Consider the following 19148-nt stretch of genomic DNA (forward strand, 5'->3'; position numbering starts at 1 on the left):
TAGAATGACCTTATCTCATTCAAAGACACCTACACTATTGGCATATCCGACTCAAATTCATCACAAAAGTCGTAAAAGTTTCAGTTGTTTTATTTTACTACATACAAGTAACCTAAATCAGGTTTGATCACACTCAAATATTTACAGAGGTTTCCCCATATATTCAAGTAACAAAGAAAAATAATAAATATGGTAAACAGATTTGAAAAATCTCAGTCAAAGAGAAACCCAACCAGAAACATCATGTGAATCGCATTATGGCCTCAAAAGTGCAGAACAGACAATGACTGTTCCGAATGACTCGTACTGATTTATAGGTTGTGTTGTAAGAGCAGTGTAGCATTTTTCTCGTTTGGAAAGCACACTTTTTAATTAACTTTCTGCCTGCGTCTTTTTCTTCTCTTATGAGATGATAGTTGATGTCAGCTGGATCAAATCTGCAAAAACACAGAAGGTAGGCTGCATCTGCCCCCTTGCACGCCTTCTGAATTAATTTTCCAGTCAATGAATATAATGAAAAATTGCGCGCCAATTTTTTTCATATCAAGATTCCAAGCACAGAAACATCAGTATCTCTTTGGTTTATCTTTAAATTGCAGTACCACAGATAATCTACCTAAAGAGTCATGAAGATGCTGAACCTACTGATTAGTATGAAACGCAGGTATTACAGCACAATATTGCCAGACTTTAAGTCTTATTACAGAGTATTCACTAAAATGAGGTGAATGAACGTAAAAGCTATTATATATCTCAAGCTGAACAGGAAATCAATGCTTAAATTCAATTTAGGGTGAATTTCTTCAAAATGTTTTACAGCAGTAGCATAATATTTTCTTTTCAGAGTTTTTAAAGAGAAAAGGGTATTATCAAAATGGATCTTTATGTCTTGGAACACTTACAAATCAAGTCTTTTTTTTTTTTTTTTTGTAAAATATAATCAGTTAAATGCATCTTCTTTCACTCCATGTTTACTGAACAAAAATCTTTTTTTTTCTAGGATTTGAATTTTAAATCATTTAATTATTTTTGAATTTAGCTCCATTAAATGATCTGCAAACACGGGAGCTACCGTGGATGGAAAATTCAGTGATAAAGACAGTTAATTAACTGGCAGTAGTACAATTCAAACTAAAATGGAATGGGGTATTAAAATGCAAGTCAAAATATGCAGTTGTTTATCAATTACACAAGGAAATGATTGCTAATTATAGTCATGCATATAAATCCTAACTATACAATAAATGACACATGAATGAGCATACCTAGTGTTTTCTTCATTTCAACAACATCTGAATTAGAACAGAGGAAATAAATTAATTTGTAATGTAAGATATCGTCTTTCTCTGCGGATTGAAATTTGCATAAAGCTGGCTGTATTTATACATGGGGCAATTTGCACAGTGCATTCCAGTCAAATTTCTACACTACGTTTTCTCAGCACTCACAATAACAGGAAAAACTTTTTAGTTTTAGAGTATAAATGCAGTAGATACACAGAGAAATTTATACAAAAGCATAATAAATACAGCAAGCTTTGATATTAAAGCACTGCTTCACAAAGGTACTAACTGTAAGGCAAAATAACCATTGAGTTTTGGAATTTCAGGTGGAGTTTTTTTCTGGTCAATAAAGTGTCTATGACAGGCCTCAGAAATGACCGCCTTTACCATGCTAATAAACATTCACCATCTTTTTTTACTCAAAACATCAAAATAAAAATGCTGAAAATATCAAATTCTAGCAAACATCAAGAGGTAAACAGACTGTTACAGGAAGTGCATTGGCCAATCAATGGGGTTGATAAATACAAATCTACAGCCCATTTTGCCCTTCATGAATGGTCATATTATTTCACAGTGTTAAAAACTGGAGATGTTGTTCTCACAGACCCAGGGAAGTCATGATAGCTTATACTGTTTCACGGAAAATCAAACTATTGCAAGTCTGCTTTTGTGGCTTCTCTCAGTTCCCAGTTTTTAAAACTGAATGCGAGGCATATAAAACAAACGTTTGCAACGTATTCAATTAGAAAATGCTGTCAGGATTCTTGTTGAATAATTACCCTTATAAATGGATAAAAAATGAAATTCCAGCCACTCTGAACAGTACCACTGTTTGAATCATGCGTGCCAGACAATGAGGGGTCTGTGAATCCACATTTGTGGAATTTCTTCATATAGCAAATGGATTTCCATGTTTTTTTAAAACAAATTCAAATGCATTTCCAATATCAAATTGCTATTTCACTGGATGCAAAAAGCCTTTTAGTTGGTAGTGATACTAGATGTTCACTAGCACTTTTAAAAGTTTGGGATCTTTTTTTCCTTTTTTTTTTTTTTTTTTAAAGAAGTCTCTTATGTTAACCATTTATTTGATCAAAAAACCAGTAAAAACAGTAATATTGTGAAATATTATTATGATATTCTGTTTTCTATTTTAATATATTTTAAAAGTAATTTATTCCTGTGATGGCAAAGCTGAATTTTCAGCATCATTACAGTCTTCAGTGTCACATGATCCTTCAAAAATCATTACTGTTATTTATTTTAACAAATATTTTTGTGTTTTTTTTAGTATTCTTCGATGAAAAGTTAAAAAAAGAACAGCATTTATTTGAAATAAAAATATTTTGTAACATTATAAATGGCTCTATTATCACTTCTGATCAATTTAATGCATCCCTGTTGAATAAAGTATTAATTTCTTAAAAACAAAAAAAAAAAACACTGACCCCAAACTTTTAAATGCTAATGTACCAAAGATACTTTATCTGTTCAAAAGTGGGTTTTAACAGTGTGTTTGAAACACTGTAATAGGGATAGGCGATATCTTATCGTTTGCGATATACCGGTCAAAATTCTCTCCTTGATAACCCTCGCAGCCGCTCTGCTGAGAGTGATAGGTGTTTCTCACACACTAAAAGAGAGAACGAGGGAGTCATACCACACAGAATTGGTGTGCTAAATGTAAACTTAAAGTAAATTTGTAAATTTAAAGTAAATCTGCAACATTTTCATTTCTGCAAGGGCTGGTGTTTGGATTTTTTATTTGGTGAATGGTACTATGTTTATATCGTCATTAACATCGCAATAAATACAAGAAAATATTGTGATACATTTAACACCATATCGCCCATCCCTACACTGCAACCACTTTCATGACATGTATACTGCCAAGTTGCATTTTCGTACCACACCATGGCTCGTCATGGACAGAGAAGCAGCATTTTCTCACTTCTTCTCAATGTCAAACTCACCAACAGCAAGCTTTTTGCACTTAGACACCATCCTGCATGTTTGCACCATTATATCACACCAGCCACTGCAATGTACCTCTTCTTCACTCTGACACTTAGCATTGTATAAAATAGCGTGTAGAAGGGCAAGATGAGGAGGAAGAGCCGATGACAAAGTGGTGTGTTGTATGTCTTGGATATCCCTTCTCCTCTAGTAGTGCAGCACAGAGGCCCATGGAGCCAAAATGGGTCAGAACTACTGACCTTGAGGCAAAAAGGTGCAACTAGCTCACTATCTAAATCTTACTTTTGAATCAACCTGATGATCTAACGATTGATTCCGAAACAGAATGGTCCCATCCCAGTCCCTTTCCACAAGCCTCTTTCCCCCATGGTCTTCAGTCCTGAGTTTCGAGGACTCCCTCCTTATTGGAAGCCCTCCAGCGGCTGGGGGTTGCTGGGCATGCGGGAATTGCCGAAGATCCAGCAAGTCTTTGTACTGAATCTCAGGCCTGATCATGCGTAGACAAGCTTCCCATGTAGCGTTGTTCAGTCCCGACTGCAACTCATAACCCAAGATCTTCACTAATCCACTCTGGAAAGGGCGGATGGTCTTGTCTCGGATACGACTGGCTTCTATGGGGCGGCCGCCGTCGCGTAAGCAAACGCGAGTGAGAACCTCCCGTTTGGTCCTAAGCAAGGCCACCTCAGTCTCCATTCGACTACGCCCAAAGCGCTCTACTTCCTGCCAAAAAGTCAGATTAAAAGCTTGGTAAAGGTGCCAGTCTAGCGCATTCCACTCACGTAATTTTGATCTTTGCTTGTCCGTTAAAGCCAAAGGGGCTGGAGCTGCAGCTTTGCCCACCCATCCTGACCTTACACTGGACACTTGCTGCCTGGCGTTTAGGCTAAAAGAAACCACAGCATCTAACGGCCAGCACAGAGCATGGCGCAGCAGCACCATAGATTGGTCAAAATACTCTGAGAGAAGAATGAGCTTGAAATTCCGACGCACTGCTGCCACACCGCGCTTGGCCAGAGCTAGGCTGAAGTTGGAGGTATGGTCCAGACCAAAGTCAAACCACATCAGGTTGCGGGCATAATGGTTGTTTCGGAGTCTGGGGTCGTAGTACTTATAGGGGTTGTCTGCAAAATCACCCAGTCCTTTGGCACGCCTGAAGGCAGGGGCAACGTTTTTATAATAGGCATAAGAAGATTCAGCTAGCGCCACAGGGTCTCGAAGGATGGAGAAATAGAAGGTGTCTGCTGGCATGACCTTTTCAACCTGTAACAAAAGAGAAAAAGAGAATAACATTGGTTATAGAAGAGGAGATTTCTACAGTTTAAAAGTCCAGTTTAAAAGTCCAGATTTTGAACTAAAAGAAAATAAACATGCTATAAAAGTATGAATTTGCAATAATTATTTAGTTAATTAGTATCTGACCAGGGGGAAAAAAACACATCCAACTGACAAATAAGATAAAGACAATGTAAATAATATCTGCAAGCGTCAATCAAAAGAATTTGCCTGATTATTTGGTATTTATTATGAATGAAAACATAATTGTGCTTATTATAGCATCACCTAGGGCCAGTTGTTCAAAAGTAATCTGATTTTGGCTATCGGATTGGATCAAATCTTGAAAATGGGTTGTTCAAATCTTGGTTTTGATTTGGATAAAATCATCAGTTTGTGTTGTTCAAAACATTTTAGTAAGATTGGGATACCTTTGATCCAAAAAAATCTGGATTATACTGATCCGATCAGAAGGGTGGATTTCAGGAACAAAAATGTAATAAAACTCTAGAACTGGTTGAAAAACAACATTTTTATCATGTAATATACATAAAAAAAGTGTATGTTGCTCTTGATTAGTTGAACTGTTAAAGTAGATATTAGGCTACATATTTAGCCTTTTGGTAATACTGTTAAGTAAAAAAGAGATTTTGGTGCCATAGAATAATCCCCAAACAGCTTTAAATATCAAACACAAATATTATATTCAATTCAAAGTGTTTTTTTAATCACCGTTTGTAAAGTACACTGGCACAATAATAAGAGATTTACCAGTCAAAAGTTCTTTGAGAGCCCTATAGGGACTCCATAGAGCTAGTAATCCAGATTTGGTAATCTGAAAAGTCTGTATCTGGAACAGGGTGATCCAATCCAATTTTGCTTTGAAAAACCAGCACAAAAGTAAGATGGATTACCTGATACTGGATCATTCTGATCCAGATTAAACTTTTTTAACAACTGGCCCCTTGTGTCAGAAAGAAAGGTCTTTGATGCCCAAACTGTTTTAGGCCATAAAAACAATATTAAGACTAAGGAATTAAATCAGTTTTGTTGCTTAGAAACCAAATTAATTTGATTAAAATATGTATGAACACAGAGTGTGAGTTCAACAGATCTGTCCAAGAAAATGCCAGCTACCATATGCTGTACCTCTGGTTTGTTGAAACGCATGTGATTTCCCATAATGTCAAATTCTGCCACGTGAGGGCCTCTGTATCCTTTCACCCTCTGGGCGATAAAGGGCAGCGGGTAGCCAAATTGGTACCCCACAGGCAGGGCAAATTTAAGGCCCCGCTCCTCTCCAAAGCGATAGAGCAAATTGAGAACGGTGCTGCTTGCTGTTTTGTGAGTCTTCAGGAACATGATGTGGATGTGGGGTTGACAAGACCCCAGAGAGGCCCCTTGGGAATTCTCAGAGGGAAGAGAGTAGAGAGAGTGAGGCCTCTCTGGCTGCATCCAGCTAATGGAGAGAAAGAGCAAATTATGACATAAAAATGATAACAAGAACGAAAATGAATCTCCTTTTCTGCTCAATATAATAAGAGAAAAATGACTGGATGAAGAGTGAAATGAGGAGAAGAAGTTAAACAAGACAAAAAGGCCTGTCAGGTTACAGATAATTACACAATAGAGATAACTGAGATAAAATCATTAAGGATGTAGAGAATAAACACTTCAAAGAGAATGGATGAGAATAGATTACCTCATAATGAATTCAGAGATATTCTGAGGATGTGAAATGCATAATCACGTAAGATAATCGCATAAGATAACGTACAGAAGAATAATTACACAATACTCTTGACTGGATAAATAGCATTTCTTAAAGGGATAGTTTTTTTTTTTTTTAAAAAAGAAAAACCCTCATGTCATTCAAAGCTGTATGACTTACTTTTCAAAATATCTTCTTTTGTGTTCAACAGAAGAAATAAAATAAAAATAGAGTAAAAAAGAGGAAATTGGTATTTGAGAGGGAATGAAAATAGAAATGGGAACATTTTCTTGCCTCTTGTTGAAGATAACTCCCAGTAGTTGCCCTGCAAATGCGATGACAACAAATACCAGGAGTGCTTTCCATATGGGCCCCAGCCGATAACATCCCAGCCACCGCATTCTCCTATGAGCAAGAAGAGGACGGTTAGCTTCGACCGTGATACTGTGCAGCACAGGACAGCGAAATGTTCATTAATAGAACATGAAATGATAAAAGACCAACAAAGGGACAATAAAAGGGAAGAACGTGAGCATGCGAAGTGTGGAATGTGTTGTGATTATAAACACAAAAGTGACATGACAGAGAAGTGCCGGAAAATGGAGAAGACATTCAATATGACAGGAAAAAGGAGATGACAAACAGGCAGGTGTATCTGTTGTCAGATCAAATCCACATATAATGAACACATACAAAAACCTTAAAGGCTGCTATTTAAAACTATTTTCCATGCCTTATGGCGCTATATGAGCAACCTAGACTTTCTGCTACTCAGGCTTTGATCAAAGCGAACAGACTTTTGTCTTGTGCTTCATTGCAAACTAAATTATGTTTGCATGAAAACGGGTGTAGAGCAAAATTAAACAGCCTGAGAGAATAGATGCAATACAAAAATGGCCTTTGTTTCCATTCGCTTGTCTCGTCTTGTTGAAAAGGGTGTTGCAGAATTCGTTCGGATAAAGACAGACTGCCGCTGTCATAAATCACAGATTGCGCCTCGCAGTCTGAGCCTGACACACTTACCGAGCTGACCGTCTGAAAGCCATGATAAAATCCGGCCGGTATCACTATAGATCGGCGCTTGGCAACAGCCACGGTGCATTTCGGCCGATGCCTTTCAAATCCGCCCGACGACGTCTGTGTAATGTGTGTGCTCCATCCGTGCGTACATGGACCGACAACTGAGCGCCTGCACGATTGCCCTCAAGTGCGTTCAATTTCCCGTTTCTTTGACATGCATGCGCTTCGCATCAGTTTCTCGATAGGTTATGACGGAGAAAAGGGACTGCTTTGTGTTTCGGGTGAGTGTGTGGGCGGGTGTTTAGGGACCAGTCTGCTGCTATGTGAGTCGAGGTCTGACGTCAGACCTGCTCTTTCTTTGCTTGCAAACACGAATTCAAATTTGCAGGAAAGATAAACGCAGGTATTAATGCAAGCGGAGCACATGAGTAAACAGCACGTCCATCATTATTAAAACCAAATGAGATTGCCACGAATACAGTACTCTTCGATGCTTTTTAGAGCATTAAAGGTATACATGCAGTTTTTTTATATTATTATTTTTGTGAGGGATTGGCAATGTCAGTCCTGCAGAGTTTAGCTCCAACCAAGATAAAAATAATAATAATAATAACAATAAAAACTCACCTGCCTGTATCCTTAGTAATCCCAAAGACATTGATTTAGCATTGATTACTGACTCTTTGTTCACTTACTTTTGCCAAGTCTAGCCTTGCACTGTACGCTATATCTATTCCATAAATTTTTGGCAACAGATTACAAGCAATATTATTAATTAAATTTAACAAATAAGAATTGAGTTAGAATTAATCAAATTAATTAACCGCTTTTTTAGAGTAAGATGAAATCCAATACTTACGTTTAAAAGAGTAATTCAGCAATTTCTCAAAAAAAAAAAAAAAAAAGAATCCTGTAGTCACTGGCGCACAATGAATTCTGGGGTAGGCAAGGCCGCGAAGGATCCATCTGTTGTATCCTTCATTTCACTGGAAACGAAGGATGCATTTGGAGGCCGCATTTGAAGGAGCCTTCAAATTGGGACAGGAAAGGCTTCCTCAGCATTGAACGCTAGAATGAGATGGTCTAATAAGTCCCTGCGGTCATGACACGAAAATACTATTCAAATTTTAATTTTAAAAATAATTTATATTTTAATATGTCAGCTGGCTTTCAATTAAAGGCAGGGTAGGCAAAAAAATGTATAAAAAACTTTTTTTCAAAATTTGTTTAAACTTTATTTATATATCAATACATAATTAAAATGTAAGTACTCTGAAAAAGAAAGTATAAAAATCGAGTGTCTGTAGACCTCTCACGACTGTTTTAAAGACAGCTCATTATTTCCATTCACTCCACCCCCTCCCTTCTGGGCTCCTTCCAAAGCCACGCCCCCAAAACGCATGAACGTGTGACTCCGACCACTGAGCTGGAAGACGCATTATTTACCTGAGACGAGCGGAGAGGAAGGAGCACGGCATGTAGTGACATCATGTCAGAATCACATGTAATAAAAATAACTTTATAATTATGAAGATAAACAAACAAGATGTATTTTAGTACTCACTATCAAGCTAGCATATTGATATTGGTAAAGTTTAAAATATATATTTTTTGATTCGCTAACGAGCTATCTATAAGGCAAAGCTAAAAACAGGTTGCATGATACACGTTTTTCCATTACCATCATTTACACTGTGATGAAGATGAATTTCGTGTAAGATTCATAACATATACGTTGTTCTACAGATCAACAGAGTAACATACACTCAAATATCAACTCACAACTGCATTGCAGACACAAAATAATAACACACACATACAACAAAGTGTGTACGACACACACAGATACAAGATAAAGACATCAGTAAACATAGGTAGAGAATATAAAAACAAAACAAAGGCGAAAAAAAAACGTGCAGGTAAACTTACAGGTGAACATGGTAAAAGAGTTAGACAGAGGGTAAAATTATGCACAATTCAACACTATAGCTATCATTATTTATCGTCTCTACTACGGCTCGCTAAGTAATGTTATGTTAGCTATATTACGCAGCTACGTGTGCTAATGACACATGCTTCATGAAAAAATAAACAAAAAAATATGTATGATCAAAATACAAAAAGAAAGATTTACCTGTCCAGCAGAAATAAAGCCATCAAGGAGTCACTTTTCAGCCCCTTGAGTTCCCTCAGTTCTCGCCATCGCTGGAGAGCCACGCCGATATTAACTCGCGTTTTATTTCTTTGTTTATCCAAAGACTTTTTGTTCATTGCCTTTTCTTGTACTGTTACTGTCTTCCTTTTTTTGCCTGGTTTGCCTTCACTAACTGCATAGGCCGATACTGTGAATTTAGCTTGCTGTTTCTCTGCCATTGTTTTGGTATTCCTAGGATCCATGCCTCTTGGATTCCCCAAATCAAACGTGCGCGCGCAAGTGGGCAGGTCATGTGTGGCAAAAGGGTGGTTGCCATGGTTGCGAGAGAGTGACAGCCGCCTAAGCCAATCCTATGTTTCGTCCCGGATGGAAATAATGAGCTGTGTTTAATACAGATTAAACGGTCTAGAGTCACTCGATTTTTATACTCTTTTTATCAGAGTTCTTACATTTTAATTATGCATGTATATATATAGAAAGTTTAAACAAATTTGGAACAAAATTTCTTACCTACCCTGCCTTTAATGCAGTACAGGTAATGACAACAATCTGTGGTCTCCCAGTGGCTTACATTACACAAGGTTTTCCACTGTGTGATTCATTTACAACAAAACAAAAGAAACATAATGCCTTTAAGGGACAATATTTGCCCCCTTAAATAGATTTTCAGATGCATTTTTACCTTTATAAAGGCAAAGTTTTTCTAACCCCTATTAAATGTATGTCATGTTGACTCTCCCGATTTGTTCAAAGCCGCAGATTTGTTCACTAATGAAACACCGCAGTTTTTTGACCTGAGAGAGGGGTTATAGCAGACCAATCACAGCGCTTGTGGTCCGCGTAGAATTGACGCGTGGTTACATTTTTGGAGAGATCCAAAAATTGAACTGTGCTACACACAGCCTATGATGTAGCATACTCTGCACACAGCCTATCATATAAGCATGCTGCTTGTGTAGATGCAGTCAGTTTTGACCAAAATATATGTAGTATTTGGACTGGATGTCATGTTATGTATTTAAGCTTTTACGGGAATGCCATTATTCCGTTTTTATACTAAATGCGGCATTTTGCCTGTTAGAAATACATACTCAGTTGTAATGCTATTTTAAGGTGGAAATTAAATGAAGGGCAAAATTCAGTATTTGTTTGCAAACCCTCTCTGACACCTCATGTACCTCCAGGGGTACATGTAGACCTATCCCAGTTTGGGAACCACTGATATTGAACATACTTTTTTAATGGTGGCAAAGTAATTTTTGAAACCAAATGTATTATCTACTAGTATGTGATTTCGGCCACAGCTCAGGTCAGCTATTATAGGCCTATGACTTGAAAAGTTATATAGTCTCAAATTATTGAAACATACCAATTGTCTTGGGTGTGGGGCTGTTGATTAAATGGTGGCAGATCAAAATACGAGCTTGCAGTTGACTCTAAGAAAGAGGAAGAGGAAATTATTAGAACAATTTGACACTAATAATGTAATAGAAAATCTGTTCAAATAAACTCATAATCAGTCATTTGTCTAAAAGAGTCATTTGTTCATGAATCATGAATTACATCATGAATTACAGTGTTGCACTGAGTCAGTGTTGCCTGGAGCGAGGACAATGCAACAAAGAGATGCTGAATAGCAGTGCAGAAAACACTGGCATGCAGTCTAGATATGTAATTAACTAACACCCGCTCACCAGAAGAAATCTAATAAAACTGCAAAACTGCTTCAGGGATTCTTGGGATGACAAAGAGCTCCAAATAGAACCAATAACACTCACTCAATCCTGTAAGCATATCCAAGTAAGCAGTTCCAAAAGCTTCTAAACAATTAACTTAAAAGGATCTGTTATTTTTGAGGCCCGGCATCACAAGTGGTCAGGTGAGACAGATGGCCATTTACACCTTTTGTCACAGCATACACATTACTTACAACATCAGTGCTTTTTGAACGAGCAAATAAAGTTTTTTATTTTTTGTATCCCCACAAAGGTAAGGTGTGAAACGTCATAGTCGAGCACCTGTATTACCTGATATACAACATATGTCTTTGCCTTAGGCGTAAATTTCAAACAAACAAATGGTTCATATGCAATGTGTACATTTGTGAAAGAAAGCTGACCTAGTCTGTATGTTACTGTAGACTAAGGAACAACGAATTGTAATGTACAAAGACATTTATTGCTACTAAGGACCATACACACGTTTCACTGTATGAACTTCAATGAGGCAGACATCAGGTTTAGATTTCCAGGATCTGGTTTCCTGGCTTTTAGTTGCCTTTTTTTTTTTTACCTCATTGGCTATATACATAGTTCAGTCATGAAACTCTAGAGGGCGCAGGCTGATGGTTCCTTAATGCAAGCTGATGATAATTACAGTGTTAACTACTGGCACAAGCTGATTGGTGCATGTCACATCTGCAGCCAATGACCTTGTTGCTCACACATTTAAATGGCTGGTTACATTCACTATAGCAGTTGCAGCGTGCTTCAGAATTCCTCTAAAACCCTCCACCTTCCCCCAGCTCCACCTGTATAGATCTGCTATGGGTTATTGATTATATGCTATTTGTGCAGCAGCACTATGTCTTACTCGCAGCAGCTTATTGTTGTATGCATTGGCAGTAGCAAGTTTCTGTACTTGCTTTGCAGCAGCAGCAATTCAGCAGCAGCGTAACAGATCTATTCCACCAAGACCAAATACATTAACATTGTCATATCCATTACCATGTTAACAATCTTCAGAGAGTTGTCATGATTGAAATTAATATTCTTAACCCATTTTGTTGTAAGTAAATGTAAACATGCTGGACAACTTTGTATCTCTAAAAATATTGGATGCACAATTGGATTTGTAGATTACTTAATGCAAATAGTTACTATTTAGCAGATGCTGTTTCTAAAGCAGCGTACAGTACACTTATTGATGGAACAGTGCCTTGTAGTAAGTTGGGAATAGTCTTGATACAAAAGGTTTCTGATTAAAAAAGAACAGTCTCTAGTTCGCATTTACTAAAAGAAACAACTTTTTTTGTTGCAACACTCCTAAAAATAAGGGAGTGGGCGGGGTGGGTTACAGCAATACTACAGAAGAACCATTTTTGGGTTCCCCAAAGAATCTTTCATCAAGCAATTCTTAAAAAAAAAAAAAAAAATTCTTTGTGTGAAGAACATAATATAATAATATAAAGAATTTAATAATATAAAGAACCTTTTTCCACTATAAAGAACCATTTATACAATCAAAAGATTACATGAATTTTAAAGGTTGTTTATTGAACAATGAATGCCAATAAAGAACATTTACCTTTATACGGTGGGTACGGAAAGTATTCAGCCCCCCTTAAATTTTTCACTCTTTGTTATATTGCAGCCATTTTCTAAAATCATTTAAGTTCATTTTTTTCCTCATTAATGTACACACAGCACTCCATATTGACAGAAAAACACAGAATTCTTGACATTTTTGCAGATTTATAAAAAAATATTAAATAAATAAGATTCTCTGGTCTGATGAGACCAAGATAGAACTTTTTGGCCTTAATTCTAAGCGGTATGTGTGGAGAAAACCAGGTACTGCTCATCACCTATCCAACACAGTCCCAACAGTGAAGCATGGTGGTGGCAGCAGGTGTTTTTCAGCTGCAGGGACAGGACGACTGGTTGCAATTGAGGGAAAGATGAATGCGGCCAAGTACAGGGATATCCTGGACGAAAACCTTCTCCAGAGTGCTCAGGACCTCAGACTGGGCCGAAGGTTTACCTTCCAACAAGACAATGACCCTAAGCACACAGCTAAAATATCGAAGGAGTGGCTTCACAACAACTCTGTGACTGTTCTTGAATGGCCCAGCCAGAGCCCTGACTTAAACACAATTGAGCATCTCTGGAGAGACCTAAAAATGGCTGTCCACCAACGTTTACCATCCAACCTGACAGAACTGGAGAGGATCTGAAAGAAGGAATGGCAGAGGATCCCCAAATCCAGGTGTGAAAAACTTGTTGCATCTTTCCCAAAAAGACTCATGGCTGTATTAGATCAAAAGGGTGCTTCTACTAAATACTGAACAAAGGGTCTGAATACTTAGGACCATGTGATATTTCAGTTTTTCTTTTTTTAATAAATCTGCAAAAATGTCAACAATTCTGTGTTTTTCTGTCAATATGGGGTGCTGTGTGTACATTAATGAGGGAAAAAATGAACTTAAATGATTTTAGCAAATGGCTGCAATATAACAAAGACTGAAAAATTTAAGGGGGTCTGAATACTTTCCGTACCCACCGTATATGATAATCAACTGAATGGAAAATTTGCATGCAAGCATGGTTCTGACTGTTGACACTTCACACAGTACTCTGACTGGCAGCTTGCTAAAGCCTGCATAGTTACTTCCCCTATGCTAACCTACATAGTTTAGTGGGTTAGACTTCAGCTTATAATGCAGTGAATCTAATGACAAATTGCCTGTAGCCTGAAATATGTGCATGAATGTAATACATGATCATGATTTAAGGCGACTGGTGTAAAAAGCACTGGGCCCCACGGCAAACAGAGTGTTTGGTTTCTAAATGTCATGGTTTCATTCTTTCTGCATTTAATATTTCACTACACAAAACATTTTATCCTAGCTGAAAGTGAACTCATAATTAATTTAATCTGGGTCGTTTTAACTTTTGTTTTGTTTGTTCATGACTTTTTGAGGAGGAGGGCATGTCACGCAACCTGACCATGTTGGCATTTAGCTAAATTGGCTACTGTGATTAGGTGTCCTGCCTTTGACATCAACAACAAAAGGTAAGTGAACAGTTTTCTCTTCCCTTTTTAAACTTAATACACTTATTTATTTTTGCTGTCCTATACATGATAATAAAGTTAGTTGCATGTAGTATTTCTTTTTCCATGTTGTCTAGGATCCAATCAGAACAGATGTTCAACCCATTTTTGAGTGTTCTACAGGCTGGCTTACTGACTTGAGCAAATTTGAGGTAGTCCTTTACAAGCATGCCTATATATAGACTTAAACCCAAGAATCGTTTAACTTTGGTAGACCTCTAATTAAAACGATCTTAAGAATATATGAGAGTAGAAATTATAAATAATGATTCCTGAAAAATGTCCGTCCATGTTTTCTTTTCAAGAATCAAAACACAGGTAATATTGAAATAGTGATAAAACAGTGAAACAATCATCCAAATCAACATTTCAGTTCATCTGGGAAATATCTGTAAGCCACATGGGTCACTTTTATGATAGTTAAAAGGGCTGGATAAAAAATATTGATTTCTCGATTTTAATCTATTCTCATTTTTACGAACCAATATCAATTCTTAAATCCCAAGAATCGCTTAGTCTAATCTGTTTTCAGTTGATGAATGAACAGAACCTCCCATCCAAAAAAAATCACAATAATCTTTGTGCTTTGTTACTTTTGATATGAAGCAAAGTCTCAGATTTCAAATTACGTCTATCTTATTATGAGATTCTAAAAATAAATACCGTTTTGGCACTGTTTAATGTGGCGTGACAGATCACTGTAGCACCTCGGAGAAGTGGCAGCGTGAAGCGCACATGAACTTCCTCTCTTTTAATACCAGTTACAGCGCAAAATAAACATGAATAAACATCTGAAGGTATGTTAAAAGATACAATACAACTTACCGAAATGTTCTTCAATATTTAATGCATGTTTGAATAAATCAATTATGACAGCCACGATTTAAATGTTTATATTTAAAAAAACACACAAATTGGAGTAGAAATATGATTATGCAATTCTAAACTTTATTATTAAAAAAATCTTTGTGTGTAATTTAAGTGTTTGTATATAAATAATTAATTTTAACCTTCAATATTATAGTAAAGTAGTACCAACTGACTCAAATGTGTAGTTTACAGCATTAGTTGAGAGTTTTTCTTCCTCTAGAAAATTTGCCATGTACTGTATCTGATATACTATATCCAAAATAATCAATATCGAATCAAAATCAGAATTGAATCGCAAGCATGTGAATAGAAATCGAATCAAATCGTGAAAATTGTGTCAATACCCAGCCCTAATAGTTAAGTTGTTTTTGTTGTTGTTGTTGTTGTCATCATTTCAGAGCTTGAAAGCTTCAGTCCTTATTCATTTTATAATGAAAAAGTGACCAGGATATTGAAAATCAATCAGTCAGGGGTGCGTTTCCCAAAAGCATCGTTAGCCAACTATGGTTGCAAGTTCCATTGAACTCTATCTGTAACAACAGAACTTGCAACCATATTTGGCTTTGGGAAACGCACCCCTGGTTTGGAAAAACATGAAAGGGTTAGTTCACACCAGAATGAAAATTCTGTTATTAATTACTCACCCTCATGTCATTCCACACCCATAAGACATCTTCGGAATGCAAATTAAGGTCTTTTTAATGACAGAATGCTGTCAGATTTCCTTCCACCTTTTTAACTGCCACTTTGACACTTCAAAAACTTTATAAAGAGATCAGAAGATTTATCCTTATGAATTGAGCGGTTTAGTCCAAATTTTCTGAAGAGAATCGATCGCTTGTTATGATGAAAAGATTTAATTTAGGCTTTTACTTGCATGTAAACATTGACATGTTCGCTGATCGATGTTTACATGCGAGTAAAAGCCTAAATTAAATATAATTTGGACTAAACCGCTCAATTCATAAAGATAAATGTTCTGATCTCTTTATAAAGTTTTTGAAGCGTCAAAGTGGTAGTTAAAAAGGTAGTCAATGGAAGGAAATCTGACAGCAAAGATCTTCATTTGCGTTCCGAAGATGAACTAAAGTCTTACAGGTGTGGAACGACATGAGGGTGAGTAATTAATGACAGAATTTTAATTTTGGGGTGAACTAACCCTTGAAGGTTGAGTGAGTAATGACAGCCCTTTTGGAGGGTTCACTATCCCTTTATGCTTTGTGTGAGAAAAACAAGACAACAGTTGGTCCTTTGCAGAAAGTTGCATCTGTGTGTAAAATTGGAGAGTGGACAACAGTCCAACCTTGTTCCACAGGCCGTTCGCATGTGACTAAAGCTGCTAAACAAGCTTACCCTCACTAATCGACCCCATAGCCGAATAATCTGTGTAATTACTTGGGATGACTATAGCAACGGAAAACCGCTTTAGGGTGGATGTCATTAGACCATATGTCTAATTCAATCTGACACGTATTCAAGACAAAAGTAAACAGAGGTAAATAAAGTATAAAAGGAAATATACATAAGACCGAATAAAGGGTAAAACTTAATCGCAGGGCAAATGGTTTCCAGAAAGAAAAAAAAATACTGTGTGCGGTCAGATTAAGATATTTGAATCCCATAATCTTGGACGACGAAGTTGGAAGACGGGCTGTCACAAGAGAAAATGCACCTTTAGACTGTCATTATTAGTATTTGTTTGTATTTATTATCATATCTAACGTTACTCACCCAAACTGTGTCTCAGAATTTATAGCCTCAGTGCAAATTTGGTTTGCAAAGCTGTTTCTTTACTCCAAGAGCAAAGAAATGTTAGTTCGCGCGGCACCCCAGCATTCCCTGTGAATCAATCCATGCGGGAGTCTTCAGTTATCCACAAACTCGCACCAAATGCAACAAAGTTTTGTGTTGATAAACGGCCCACCACGCTGAGATAGTTGTCTGTCCTTCAAACTACGTTAAATGCGATCTTACCCGTTTAAGAAGTTCCTCGCGTCTGCCTGTTTCCATGTGTCCCAACCCCCATCCATTACTGTATCCCCGTCTGTCGGCGTTCTGACCGTGCACGCGCGGCGCGCTCTCTTCACTCCGCAGGGAGAGTGTAACTTTATCCTGTCTGCAGCCTGCAACATCTTAATACCACTGCATCTCAGTGCTTTTGGTGCAGCACTGCAGCAATAAAAGTGACGGTTTTGTTCATCTAATCCATAATGTAATCTTTTGTGTCAATACTTTTAAAAATAAAGGTTCTTTATTGACATCTATGGTTCCATGAAGATCCTTGGAACCTTTGGATCTTTATAGTGAAAAAAAATGTTCTTTAGAGTTTTAAAATGTTCCTCACACTAAGAATGGTTCTTTTAAAGGTTCTTTGAGGAACCAAAAAAAATGGTTCTTCTATGGCATTGCTGTTATACTTTTAAGAGTGTATCAATGTATGTAGGCCCATAAACAGGCTATAAATGTGTACCTGACCAAAATTTAGGTTTACAATTAAACTTAAAAAGAAAAAAAAAAAGTTAATCTATTATAAATTTGGGTAAAATTTCAAGTTTAAATTCATGAATTCCGTATTATTTTAGGTTAAAAGAGTTAGGAAGTGTATTCTGTCAATATCTCTGTCCACATTTTACCCTCACTAGTTCATTTTAAATTGACCTGTTATGTGACTTGATTTTTTAAATGTTCAAATATTCTATTTTTCTTTGGATTAATTCTATAGTTGTGTGAATTAGTATAACAATGTTTTACATATTACTTTTTGCCATACTTAATGTTAATAAATGTGAATTAAATAAATGTGGGAGCTTTTGCTTCGCTATGACACTGAAGAACTGACAACCCCAAGGTTTTATGTGTCACTGTACACCCAAACTATGCGACCCCCATCTGTTTCACTCACATTCAATATCCAAAGCCAAACAAAAGCCCCATTCATCTTGGGCTCTTGCTCTGCCAGCTGATACTGAATAATGAACCTCAAGGGGAATCTGTGGATCACAAAGCTCACAGTTTTCATCATCTGAAATCAGACTGTCCCTGGTCACTTGGACTTTTCGGTAATTTGTATAAGAATAATGCTTAGCACAGCCATGGCCAACGTTTTGATTATGTATATTTACAAGCTTAAAGAGAAAAAGATGAAAGTCTTTATGAGGAAAACTGAGCAGCCTTGTTCTGTCAACAAAGGGGCCAGTTACAGGATAAATGCTGGCCATCACAGACCTGTTTTGTCTTGTTGAAACAGTCAGTTGCCACCTGGATGTATGGTGAACAGGAGTGGGTGCAGATCACCACGTCAAGGACATGTCCAAACACAACGGTGGCCCTAATGAACCACATGTTGGGCAAAACAGCTGGAACCCTAACTCATTCTACCTAAAATTATATTGTCATTTTGTGATTATTGACGATGAGAAGAGAAAATGCCTGTTTTTCATTCTCGCAATTGTGACTCACATGTCTGGAACATATGGATCATATTTAATGTTCAGGAATGAAAATGAGGCGTTGACAGTGTACCACCAGGTCTAAGCTGTATATCACACACAATTTTCACAACATTTTTTTCCAGTATTTATTTATTTATTTAGTGATTGATTGATTGATTGATTGATTGATTGATTGATTGATTGATTTACAGGTAAAAGTGTTTTGGAAATAAATGGCCTATTATCAATGCTGCATCAGCTGAATGATTGACATCCAGCTCTACAACAGCACTGACTATCACTAAATATGCATCCAGCCGCTTAAATCACACTTTTCTAGTTAATCTATTATTAACTAGAACGCTAGACTAGTGCTAAAAATGTTTTATTGAGATATTTTCTTTAGGAGGACAGTCAAGGGAGGTGGGTGATAATCCAGTAGGGGGCAGTTATCTAATTTTAATATAATCTGTGACTTAGCATGTGACTAGTAAATAGTGACATCCTCAGGCTGTTTTCAGTAATTACACCATGTCTGACAATATAGATTGAAGGAATATATAGTATTGTTAGCCTTAATTCGATTGGAATGT

The 19148-nt window shown here is 36.9% G+C and overlaps 1 protein-coding gene across 6 annotated transcripts; it reads right to left on the reverse strand.

The window, feature by feature from the left end:
• Positions 1-72: 72 nt before the first annotated feature.
• Positions 73-17216, reverse strand: gal3st4 (galactose-3-O-sulfotransferase 4). 6 transcript variants are annotated; one of them, XM_048184088.1, is made up of 6 exons: positions 16856-17173; positions 10791-10857; positions 8126-8334; positions 6541-6651; positions 5685-5994; positions 73-4523 (listed from the first exon to the last, which is right to left on the reverse strand). In XM_048184088.1, exons 4-6 carry the CDS (start codon positions 6645-6647, stop codon positions 3531-3533), a joined length of 1410 nt encoding a protein of 469 aa, XP_048040045.1. In that variant the 5' UTR covers positions 6648-6651; positions 8126-8334; positions 10791-10857; positions 16856-17173; the 3' UTR covers positions 73-3530. The 6 variants fall into 6 exon arrangements, with proteins under 6 accessions (XP_048040045.1, XP_048040044.1, XP_048040046.1 ...); XM_048184087.1 differs by lacking the exon at positions 8126-8334 and having other exon boundaries at positions 17099-17216; XM_048184089.1 differs by lacking the exon at positions 8126-8334.
• Between the last annotated feature and the right edge of the window lie 1932 nt (positions 17217-19148).

Source organism: Megalobrama amblycephala, linkage group LG3 (genome assembly GCF_018812025.1).
Source record: "Megalobrama amblycephala isolate DHTTF-2021 linkage group LG3, ASM1881202v1, whole genome shotgun sequence".
Lineage (NCBI taxonomy): Eukaryota > Metazoa > Chordata > Actinopteri > Cypriniformes > Xenocyprididae > Megalobrama > Megalobrama amblycephala.